The sequence below is a fragment of the Pavona decussata genome, unplaced genomic scaffold (genome assembly GCF_977016875.1).
Source record: "Pavona decussata unplaced genomic scaffold, jaPavDecu1.1 SCAFFOLD_154, whole genome shotgun sequence".
Classification (NCBI taxonomy): Eukaryota; Metazoa; Cnidaria; class Anthozoa; order Scleractinia; family Agariciidae; genus Pavona; species Pavona decussata.
Window position 1 is genome coordinate 156,958 of NW_028145566.1, and position 12,878 is coordinate 169,835.

General features: G+C 40.1%; 1 protein-coding gene across 17 annotated transcripts in view; it reads right to left on the bottom strand.

The window, feature by feature from the left end:
• Positions 1-12,878, bottom strand: part of LOC146466007 (uncharacterized) — an 82,778-nt gene extending 69,900 nt beyond the window's left edge. For 8 of the 17 annotated variants that reach the window (XM_085127903.1, XM_085127900.1, XM_085127899.1 and 5 more), the window contains exons 1-3: positions 9,222-9,395; positions 6,956-7,039; positions 5,828-6,515 (exon numbers count right to left, since the gene is read on the bottom strand). In XM_085127903.1, coding sequence (XP_084984029.1) covers positions 5,828-6,497 — 670 coding nt within the window. In that variant the 5' untranslated portion in view covers positions 6,498-6,515; positions 6,956-7,039; positions 9,222-9,395. Of the gene's footprint in view, positions 1-5,827; positions 6,516-6,955; positions 7,040-9,221; positions 9,397-12,392 lie in introns of those variants that run through there. The other 9 variants (XM_085127911.1, XM_085127910.1, XM_085127908.1 and 6 more) reach the window with 4 other exon arrangements.

A 12,878-nucleotide genomic window follows, 5' to 3' on the forward strand; every position in this document is an offset into this window, starting at 1 on the left:
CGAGCCAGACATGCAAGGCATGAACAACCCCAACATAAACTGCTAACCATTAACCCATTACGCACCGTGCCGGCCAAAACCGGCCGCGATTTTGGGCGCATTTGCGCGCACTCCACGATTTGAGCCTACCTCCCCTAGAAGGGAATTTTTTGTCCCCTATTGTTCTCATTGTCTTCAGAAAGGACTGACCAATCAGAATCCACTTACTGCGCATATATTTTTAGGTCTTAGGGGGGCCCAGACAAAAAAGCTTTTTGCCTTTAGGAATTGGTGTCCGATTTCAATTTTTGTTGCCTCGTGGGCGACGCGGCTAAATTTTTAGTCGCCGATTTTCGCTTTTTCCGAAAGAAAACACACCTTTTCGAAATGGTAAATCGAAAGAAGAACTGCTAAGGAATACTCAACAGTTTCGACAGCGAAAATCCGAGAAATAACAGCGAAGAAATTGCGCTTCGAGTACGAATTGTTGTTTTATCCAGGCGACGAGCGAGCGGACAGCTCAAATCATTGTTCAAGCCACGGACTTTCCGCGAAATTTTAGAGCACTTCTGGACATTCAACAGCCAAAAAATTACAGGTTTGATTGTGAATTTGTACTGAAATACTACTCTAATTGATCGATTCTTTGTACTCTGAATAGTTTTTGCAAAATATTTGAAAAACGTGCCCCGCACGGGTCGATAAATTCGCTTCGAATTGGACTTGTTCTTCCTTCAAATCGCTTGCGCGTCGCTCGTCTCGCATTTATAATTATACGCGTTTCTTTCTAAGGCGTAAACAAAGACTTTTCTGAATAAATTTTTAATTTAAAAAAGCTTTCTGTGTGTTTTTCCTTCTATTTTTATTGAGAAAACGTGACAACTGTGTAATCTTGCGTAAACAAACACATGCTCTCGAGACTGATCAAATTTCACCCACGTGACGCGCGGATCAAATTACATCGAAATTTCGGAAATTTTTACCCTCAAGTTTGTTTTTTGGGAAATTTTTAATTGGCAACTAGGGTATTTTATTCCATAATTAGTAATTTTAACTATCTTAGACCAAAGGGGTGTTGTTTTTTTTGCCCTGTAAGTTATGTTTTTTTACTGCACATGGGGTAGGAAATAACCACTTTGCCAATTTTGCTGACTTTTGGAAAACCTCTGGAAACGGCTGGTGCTTAATGGGTTAAGCTAACCGGGGAGCTATTTAAGCTAACATAATTAAGTGCTATTTAGGCTGACTGGAGTGCTCTTTAGGCCAACTGGAGTGTTTTTAAGGCTAACCCGAGTGCCTCACATGTCTGCCTCGCTGATTGTGCATCCCCGCCACCGTGAGGCGCCAAGTCTTAAGTTCACCACATGACGTGTCACATACAGGATGGCAGATGCAAGACACAAATTACTAAAAATAAGACTTATTCCTCTAGAATTAATCAACTTTAACAGAAACAGCATTCATTTACCTAGAGAGGCATTTTCTATTTCCAAGGCGAAGACTTTTAAACTTTATGCGATGAACAGACGCAAGGAAACTAAATCTGTTTATATGTCTATTTTTATAGTGTCGTTTGTGCATCTTTTAACTTTCCAAGTTTTTCAACCGTTTATTTTTAATTATATCTCATCTTTTCATTACTAGCACTTTAAAAATTCGAAAGGTTTTTATCGTTTTTTATTTACTTAGCTTTTTTAGTTCCTCAAGGTTAGTTTTGTTTAACCGAAAATTTGGCAACTAAATCAGTCTATGATCCCGCGGGCCAAGATAGATAAAGATGTCCGTGACGTTTACTATAGAAAAACAATCAATGTAGAAACGGTTTCTGTCTTTAAATGAAAGGTGAATAACAAATTCTTTCCCCTGAATTTGATTTAAAAATATAACCAGCGAAACATTGAAAAACGTACAAGGATAACGTACGTGTGATGTGTAACGTTACTCTAGATCCCCGGGGAGGGGGAGTACTCAACAGATGCTTGGGTAGGGAGGTGCGGCCCGGGCGTTTAAACCCTGACCCTGTTTAAGCCACAATTCTCCGATTTCCCTATCCCGTTTAAGACAGAATTCAAAATTTTCGGGCCCTTTCTAAGACATTTAACCCAAAATCACACCCTGTTTAAGACTAGAATGAAATAAGAATACACTAGTTTCTTACTGTATTTTAATACATTGGCAATCGCAATCTGTTTAAGCCATTAGGTCATGTAGGGATACCCTGTTTAAGTCAGAAAGTGATGAAATAGGTACCCCGTTCAAGACAAAACACACTGAAAACCATACCCTATCGGGCCGCACGTCCCCGTTAAGGTCACATAAAGGGAGTATCCCCCGGGTCTAGATCATATTGAAAATTACGATCCGTCATTGACCTGGCATTAAATACATATTAGGACCGTACGAATGGTGGGGGTGGGGGGCAGGAGGGGGAACGAGGATCCACCCCCAAGAGAGCTTGCTCGCAGGCTATCTATTTGGGGGAATTGGCGATGCTGGAGGTTATCACTGCTAAAAGATTGTAGGCTTACACACCACACAGTCAAATATGGTCCGAGTATAAGCTGGAAACAGCTTCTTGTTATAAAGAAGGACTAAGCAAATGTACTTGTAAAAATGTTGCCATGGAGTAAGGCTTGTCAGTTATCCAGGAAGAAGCCAAAAGGAAAAAGCTACATGTACATGTATGCTCTACACGACATTTCATGCCCAGGAAAACATCATTCCCTGCATTAGATGGCAATGGGGCAACAAAGTTCAGCTTCCACGTGTGCAGAAATCTAGAGCCTACATGATAAAGCCATTAGAATTATTCACAAATTCTGCAACATATTTAAGATTGTATGTATATTTCACTGTAACTCTAACTTGAACTTAACTTGTATTTGAAACTCTGACGAACGAAATAACAATCAGTCTGCCCATACCAGCACTAAGTGAAACTGCCATCCTAATTATAGAATATCCATTATTTGCGAGACAATACTAAATCAGTCTGCAAATTGAAGTTACAAAAATGTACAAGCCATAGGACCACAAGCCAGCTCAAATAAACTGCTTGTCTCACCACTCTGTAGCCTAGGTGTTGTTTGCATGTTTCAATGTTTAAGGTGCAACAGTTGACACCATCACCTGATTAAAATCAGCACTTTATTGGTTGAAACATCCCGCCAACACATACATTGTACAATGTACATGCTTAACAATGGTGGGACAAACAATTCATTTGAGCTATGAATTTGAACCATGATGACTTAGACCATTCATCACATGTCTTCTCTTTTGAAACTTAAATAGGGTTAAATGTAATTTAACTTAGTTAACGACTTGGAGCAGGTTTACTCCTTAGTAGCGTGGCGTTAATTACACAGAATGCCCGCAGGGCAGGCCGTGTCTAGGTTGGGGTCGGGTATCTTTTTTTTCTTCATGGTAGCCACAAATCGCCACATTAATTTATGCATTAAAAATATGTCCTCCCCTAGTCGGGATCTATTGTTCTGATTGTCTTCAACAGAAGCGGCCCAATCAAAATCTATTTTTCAGGAACATATCACGAGAGAGGGGACCCACTCATCCCTTCCTGTGTGACGTCAAATCATCATTTGATTTATTTATTAAACCTAGATTAAATTCTTCCCTCTCCCAGAAGGGATCTATTGTTTTGATTGTCTTGAACAAAAGCGGCCCAATCAAAATCCATTATCGGCGCGTATATCACGAGAGAGGGGACCGCCACTCATCTACGACTTGAGTGACGTCAAAGCAAATCATCATTTGGAAAAGTTGTATTCGTTCAATGGCGGCCACATGTCTGAATTTAAGACTCTGATCTGCCGTTTTCAGAAAGAAAACAAACGTTTTTCAAGCGGTAAATCGAAATAATAACTTCTAGGTAGTACTCGAAAGTTGAAACGGTGGAAATTGGGAGAGTTCACAGCGAAGAAACTACGCTTTTACAAACAGATCGAATAATTCAAAGCGAAGGAAGCCAGACCAGTTCAGCGGGGTCATGACGTTATTGCAGAGTTATTCCTGGTATGATTCCCAGTAACACAACGATAAAATATCACGTAGTCTCTCTGAATAAAACCATGCAATTATTTCAATTGCGAAGGGAGGATACAGTTGACTATAAAAATAAGCGAAAAAACTGTATCTCTAAATTTCATCTTATTAGAAGTAATGGGGCTATATTAGCATTCCGTGTAATGCCGATTAACCCATTGACTCCTACACTGGCCAAAACCGGCTGTCCCTCGCGCATGCTCCGCACGTGAAACTCGATACGTTCTCCCTCCCCTCCTGGAGTTTTTTTCGTCCTGAAAAGGTCACAATAGCTAGTAGAATGATAAACCAATCAGAATCTGTCTTTTGCGCATATTTTAAGGCATTTTAGGGGGTAGGGGAAAGGATCCTTCTGAACCTACCGCATGGAGCTGAGCAAAATTACAAAATGGTGCCGCGCATGAATCGGTCCTGAAGTTTCAAGACATGTTTTTTTCATCTTTTAAAGCAAGTACATCATTTTTAAGCTCACAATGGAAAGGAATAGCCGTGAACAATAATCTACTGTCAAAAAAGAGAACTTGGAGGCGTTAAAAAACAGCGAAAAGCCGTTTCGCGTTGTGATCTCTTATATTTCCACGCCGCTACCGAAATATGCCTCAAAAGTTAAAACCAAACTGCGGGCTTCAAACGGAGTTTATAAGACCAGGACAATGGTGACAACATGGTAAATGATGTTTTCCGATGTGGATTTGCTTTTTACAAATAGTTTAAGTGATGATTTGAACCAGAATTCTGTAACTTCTGTAATTTTCATCGCAAACGTGCCCGAATTTACTGCGAGTGATCGCCTTGTACAAACACGGAGCGTCTTCAAATTTTACATGCGTGTTTGCACGCACGCAAAAAAACTGAAAGTTTTTTGCCTCTAATAGTAAATATATCGTTTATTTGAATAAAAAGTTTTGTTGGATAAGCTCTTTGTTGATTTTTGAGTCTTTGTCAATTCATATATTCGTTTGAGAAGAAACAGATGCGTAATCAAGGGCAATTTGCATAAGCGGGTTGAAATTTGATATGCCAAAGGTTTTCATCAACATGCCGTGAATTTTAGCAATTTTTGCATTCAAGTGTGTTTTTCGGCAAATGATTAATCGGTAACCTTATTATTTTACATCGGAAAACATTTGTTTAATCATTCCAGTTTAATATGCAGTTAATTTTGGAAGCCAAGAATATTTATTTATCTACTGCGCATTTAATTGAGTAAAAGCGTTCTAGGAAAAAGGTAATTTATGCGAAAACCATGGCAACACGACAGGAGTCAAAGGGTTAAGGGCATCTTGTTGGCGTATAGTTTGAGCACTGGTGCCACATTAGCGTTTGGGCGTTTGTTGTTACATTACTGTTTGGGCCTGGTTCAGGTCTGCGGGCAGTTGCATGGCCAGCAGTATTCTCTTGTGGTTTAAGCGTGCTCCTTTAATTTGCACATGCTTAGAAATTTACTCTACTCAGCGTTTTTCGTGGCGTGGTTATAAGTTTATTGCTGGGCTTTTCTTTCCCTCCCGGTAAACTTGTTGTTATTGTTTGGGATTGGTGTTGGGGGTTGGTTAGGGTTAGTTCTTTGTCTTATATACTTATTATTTTTCCACTGAGCTTCTAGTCTCAGTGTGGCGGGTGCTAGGGTTGGGGCTGGGTTGCGGGCGGGGCTTGTGGCTGGGTTGTGGATAGGGCAGGCTAATGGGGTGTTCTACCTACCTGGGTTTGGGTTGGTGGTACCAGCCCCTGGCTCCTGGGCACCCAACCTCCATTTGCGACATAGGCATTAAACCAGACAAACCCTTACCTTCGCCTTCCAATTCACTTGCAACTGCTTGGGGAAATCGTTTGATGAGCTGATCACATCTTTCCTTGTTATCAACTTCTTCTGGGCCGCTCAGGAACACACCATCCCAGTGCACCTCTACCTCTAGTTTTCCTGGGTCTTTCAAAGGTGCCTTCCAGCCTTCATTTGCATTCTGTACTAGTTTTGCAAGATGCTTGTTTGAAGGAAAACCAATGCCATATTCTTTGATTTCATCCACGCTAAGGGCATAGGTTATAAACTTTTGTGTGACAACAATGTCTCCCAGCTTCAATTTTTTGTCATCTAAGGCACTACAGAAACCCACACTGAACACAGCTTTGGGTCGTAACATCTTCACGGCAGTTGGTACTATAATTACAGGTCCTTGAATGCTGGAGGAACCCTTTCCACATTTAATTACTGCAACTTTATGCCTCATCTCATTGCCACCAATATCTCCAAAGTAAACAGGACCAAGTGCTTTGTGATAACTTCTAAAGAAACCAGCATTCAAATGAGAAAGGCAAGCTAAAAATGCACAGTCTGTCGCTGTTAGTAACAAAACATCGATGGGTAGTTCCACATGTAGCCAATACACTGATCTCTTGGGAAGATTCTTGTCCTTTAAGAGACGAACATCCACCTCTGGTGGGTCACGCAGTGGTGCCATCTTCAGTTCTTGACGTCACTGTTAAAAACATTAACTTCTTTTAAGAGAGGGGTACTAAGTTATTTAACAATCCATCAAACAGTTAATCAATCAAAATAAAAATAGGAAATATGACAAAATTGAAAAAAAAATTAATGATTTAATTTTAATTAATTTGGGGGCTCTTGGTTGGGTTGCCAGGATTTGCCAGCCATGGGAGCGGTCTTTATCCAGGAGCTGGCTGCCAACAGTGGAAGCTCCTGGATGTCTCAGGCACCTAACCTCTACTTAGTAATGCGGTTGTTAACTTTAATTTCTTCTTTACAAATCTAAGGGTCAAATGCTTTGCTTGTATATAGTTGTAATTCAGGCTTCCCTATCATCTTTACAATAACATTGAACTCACAGGAAATATATTGCTGAAACATCACCGTCAGCTGATAGAAAGTGAAATTGCTGATATCAATGTTACAACTTACCAAATCCAGCTCCTCCAAGGCTCTAAGTACACACATACCAACACTTTAACATAGTCATGAACAGACAGATGCACTGGAATTTTGCTAAAAAAAATCAAGAGAAGAACAAACTCAAACTCAATGTTAGTGCACAGCAAGACTGTCGTCAAACGTGGGATGGCAATTCGAAATGAGCTGAGGTTTCTCAAATCAATCATTACAGTCAATCCACATCACGTGTTACAAGACTGTATTTCCAGGTATGAAATGAATATTCAAACTCCTCTTGGTAATGTCTGGCATTTGAATGCAATGTTGAACATTTCTCTGAAAACTTTCCAAGAAAGAAGCATTAACTGAAAAAAACAAAAAGATTCAAACTACTTGGAAAACAATAAAATTATTACTATTCTTGAAATACTTAATGCTGTAATGTTAAGAAAAATTCATAGCTTTATACAGTCAATAAACTAGGGAAATTTCTACGGGAACTCTGAAATCTCATTGGTGATGTTCAAAACTGACGTGTAAATTCCAAAACTCTGTTCAAATTTCAACAATACCGGTCACATGGATGTGGATTGACTGTAATAGTATATTTATTTAAAGTTTTGTCTCAAAAATAAATTGTCAGAGCATTAGTACCCAGTACAGCTAAACCTCTCTGAGTGCATGACCATCGTTGTACTTTAACCCTTTCACCGCCAAAGGCGACTAATCTCGCCGTTTTAGAGGCTACCACTTTCAAGATTGGCCACGTTCTCAAATCCAGAAATCTGGTTATTATGGTCTACTAATAGTGTTAATTAGTAAGTGTTTTAGGCTTTAAGAGCAAATAAACTGAGTTTATCCTCCGTTTGCCGTTCCATATCAACATTTATTTTCAAGCAAAACCAAAAATGCCCGTTTTCTGCGGCATCCAGGAAAGCTAAAAACACACATCTTTGCTTCCAATTTTTTAATTCAAAATCTCATTTTAAAACCAAAATTCCTTCATGACAGCAAACTTTAATCTCATGACTAAGCATTTATCTCCAATTTTGCCTCTCACGCGTACAGCTCTTCGAACATCAGCCATTTGATTCAAGCCACTTTTCAAAGCCCGTGATTTCCCCTTTGCCGTCCGAGTTGCATTCTGGGTAATTTCGATACAACGATGGACATAACACGTGTAGAAGAATAATGAAATGAAACAACCTATAATACCAGAGGAAATGTTCACCAAACACGACAATTGCATGTTTTAAATAAAGTGGTTAAAAGCGAGTTGTAACTGAAGAATCTTTATTCACTGAAACATAGCAGTGGGCTAGCAAAGATAACACTAAAGACGTAACCTCTGCAATGCAAATTGTTTCCACCGACAGAAGTGTCAGCATGTGAGTCTGAAGTGTACGAAGTGTACGCGTCTGAAGTCTGAAGTCAAAAGTCTGAACTCTGAAGTCTGAAGTCCCTTCTCGGCTTACATAGTTTTCAGAAAAGTCCTTCTGAGATTAAGAATACCATATTTTCCAGACTCTATAAGTCGACCTTATCAACTTTTTCACTCTGAAAATTAAGATTTCCCTGATAATGTATCTACACTTACAAAAAAAAAAAAAAAAATTTAATTGAGTCTTCCTTTTACTAGAGAGTGCCTTTGAGACCAAAAACAAATTGACCCAAATTTTTCACATCAATCCTTATAGACGATAATGATTATTCACGTGCATAGAATTAGAACACGCTTTAGAGACTTATTAGGCAGGCTAAGCCACGCGTGCCTAGCTATGCAGATCAGGTGGCGTCTGTAACTGCGTCATCAAAAATTACCATCCAAGAAGAAATGATTGATCTTTTGATCAGCTTACACCAAAACATGGGACTTAACAAGACTTTCTTTCCGCTAAATTTCAATAAAATTAAGCTGAGGCTTAATTTGCATGTGTCCATCGACATAGCGTGCCTCATTAATTTTCAACACGATTTATCAGAGTCACGGAGGTACCTTCAGTTAAAGTTTATCCAAAGAAGTTGTTAATAGCAATGTTAAACGTGTTCATTAAGTTAACAGTAAGATTATCAAGTTCAAGCAACAATCTCACTGCATGTAAGCTTAACCTTTTAAATTTAAAATAATTTCCAAGGCGACGCCTGCATGATCTCGAGCTTTTACAAAACACTAAGATCTAGACCCATCTTCATTGAAAGATTGAAGTGGATATTGAATCTAGGGTTGTTTGAAAGTTAAAAACGACGCTAAAGAGAGTAAATCACACGCCGCTGTTCCACTTTGTCGTACGCTTACCTGTCATGTACTGACGAGAGATCCGAGAACACACCTAGACAAGATGGCGGTTCACTACGTTTTCAGTTCTTTGCGAAAACATAACATCGGCCTAGGGGAGGTGACGTCATCGGGTTATTCTTCGGATCGGAGCAGTCACGATCCGAGATCCGATTATACCGGAAATTGACCTGCATTCGCTCTCTTTTGTGGGGGGGGACAGGGGGGCGGGAGCCCGGGAGAATAGGGGGCGGGAGGGGTACGGGAGACGGGAGAGGAAAGGGCGGGAGGCGGGAGTTCTAAGAGGACGGGAAGCGGGAGAGCAATACAAAGCAGTGAATTTCTTTACTTATTAATGCGTTAGAATACTATCAAAAAAAGAACCCAACAATGTTTTACAATGTTATTTGTCCTCCATTTAGCGTCCTCCGAGGCTTTACACAATATTTTATATCCAAGGGCACACAAAAATTCGTGCTCAGGCGATAAACAGGGTTGCTTCCGGTGAAATTGTAAACCCTTTCATTGTGTTACGTCATAGCTCATGAAATGTCAAGCGTGGCATGTAAACACATGTGTGAGTGCCGCGCAAGTTGTTAGTAGTCTCAAAAGAGGTGAGCATACGCGTCTTGTAAATTTAGTATCAGAGATATAAAAAAAAATTCAATGTCGTCAAAGACCATTTTAGTAGTTCTTAGTATCTTTCAGTACGGTAGTGAGAAATCTGGGGCATGGACGACCTTCTTGGGAGTTAGCTCCCAATGACCGCCAATCGGACCGTACTAAAGATTTTGCTGCATGGTGTATGGGAATTTGCGAATAGAATGCTGTTTCAATGAGCACGTGGAGAGTGTGGAGTGGTTCGTTTCACGACGCTGTTTTTCGTTTTGGACAAGGCAAAATCGATTCCTATCACAATAGGCAGCCAAACAGCACGGGAAGCAACCAGGAACGACTTTATAGAAAAAAGGTGTAGGATTAGGAGTAGCAGGAGATCAGTGCCGCCTCCTCGGCACATTGATGAAGACTTCTTTTTGATGAACAGTTTGCCTAATTTCGAACGCTTTTTTGCATTTAATGCAGTAATTTTTTCCTCAGAGCAGTAGCAACGAGCTTAGAATTCACCACCAGTAACCCAGAGATTTAAAACTTGGATTGAAAGTAGGTCCTAAAGTTTCATTTTACCTTTTCCCGAACTAAAAGCAATTTTTTTTACGCAGTTTTAGGGAGTAAGGATATCGAGAAAGATATCAAGATTATAATTAGTGTATCAAGTAAATGCGATGGATCCGCAATACAGCGCCAAGAATTAGGCAGACGTACTGAACTCTAACTGGGGCGTTTGGCTGCCAGCTCGCCATGTCCCTATTTGAATTACATGATCCCAACAAATGAATAATTAAGAAATGCAACAACTACTACACTGCACGATGGACTAAGACTGTTGACACTGAAAGAATGGTTAAACCGTCAAACAAGACGAACATGTTAGTCAAAAATTAAATACAAACAGCGGTGATAAAGATAATAAACTTGCGCATTTTAGCTTGACGTGGAATATGAAACGTCAAGTTACATAAAATGCGCAAGTTTATTATGTTTATCACCGCTGTTTGTATTTTATATCTGATCAAGCTACGATGGCTCAAGAGCAAAAGTCTTTATGTTAGTCAAAATTTCATTAACTCAGAGTACAAAACCTATCAATAATGCTAACGTTAATCAAAATAAATATAGTAAAAAAATGAAAAATGAACGGCCTACGACGAATGGTACGTCCTGGTACAGCTCTATGACTAATACGGGTTTTAAAGCCTTCTAATTTACTAGGGGACGGGAGAAACGCGAAAAAGGGCGGGAGGCGGGAGGCAAAGGTACGGGAGGCGGGAGGTTCTGACCCCCCTGTCCCCCCCCACTCTTTTGGACGACGTCGGTGAAATAAAGACTTCGGACGTTTATTAGGTCTCGTTATGGTAGAATACAGAGTTCTTTCTACTTTCGTTTCTCGGCGTCTGCGCATCTAAAAGATTTTACGCTCGATTTGTGGAAGAAACGTGGAACTTTGAAAACAGTCAAGATTTGCTCAAGTATAAACATCCAGGTACGTTTTGTAGCTCCACGTTTGTATCGTATGTGTTATACTGGCACAATCGTACGCATAGAAAGCTTATTTGCAAGCATTAAAACCTACAATCTTGCAGGAGCTTTTCTAATCGTTGACCTGAGCTTCATTTCATTTATTACCAATTCATAACATCCACCTACAGGAGGTTAACCAGGGGCACTCAACGACAGTTTTCTCTCAGATCCTTTGAAACGCTATTTCAGGCTATCTGGAGTGCCTTGAAAGCTCTGTATGTTCATTTCAGGCCGTGCTATAATATTTTTATCTGTTCGGTCATTCTAGGGGAACTTGAGTCTTTTCGAAATTACTAGGGCATCGTTTGTCCCTTTCCTGAAAACCTAAGGTCTTCTTTCCTTTTCCCATATCACGAAAGTTCGAGGTGAAAATTCCCTTTAGAAAATTGTAGGGCATTAAGGGCCTTCCGAACAGATACTTTAGCGAACGATCCGTTGGGTCCCCCTGGTTAACATCTACCTAAGGGAGGTACAGTAGCTTACAGTGTACATTTTATAGCTTGTGTATTATACAGGTCCGTAGCAGGGGAAGGGGCAGGAGGGGCTTGAGCCCCCCCCAGAATTTGTGGAAGTTACAAAACAGTTTGCCAAAAAATAAATAATTAAACCAAATTAATGTGCAGCAATCAGTTTTAAACTCTGACGCTGCAAACGCCTTTTCACAGCCCTTTAAAAATGCCTATCTCTAAAACAGGGAACGGGAACGGGGAATCTCTAAAATAGGGAATCTTTAAAAGGGGGAATCTCTAAAATAGGGAATCTCTAAAAGGGGGAATCCCTAAACGGGGGAATCTCTAAAATAGGGAATCTCTAAAAGGGGGAATCTCTAAAATAAGGAATCTCTAAAAGGGGGAATCTCTAAAATAGGGAATCTCTTAAAGGGGGAATCTCTAAAATAGGGAATCTAAAAGGGGGAATCTGTGCTTCAGCTTGTCTGAGAAATGCTCCGTTCTGAATAGGCAAATGATGCACGGAGGAAATATGGTTGGCGCTATACTGAGTGTTGCTTTGAAGAGGAAAAGATGGCACCGCAATGTTGTACTGACTACTCACTGCTTCAGAACTGCTCGGGCCTCCTGGAGGTAATTCGTCTGATTTATGTTGCAATAAATCAATCTGCTGAAGAACTGGTTGGTGTTGGAGTTGGACCTTAACACGTTCTTGCAGCCATTTCCCGCCATTTGGTACTACTTTAAGAGAATTTGTCTTTTTGGTATAAAAAAGCAGTCGCTATTAAACCTTATATTCTCATTACTAGTCTTGTTAATTACACCATGAAACGTAACCAGCCAGACACAATGAAAACATATTTAGCATTTGCAATTTGGGTGGCTTCCGGCCTACGTCAGACATGTCTTTATCCCAGGGAGGAAAGCATGTCTGGTACCTGAGTGATAACATCATAGATAGGGTGAATATTTTCCTTGACCACTGAAACCTTTTTTTTCTTGAAAAACATTGAGGGCGTTTGTTGCAACTTTCGAAAGGCATAAAAGGAAATTGGTTAGTTTTAGACATAAGAAAGGGCTTTTTTATTAG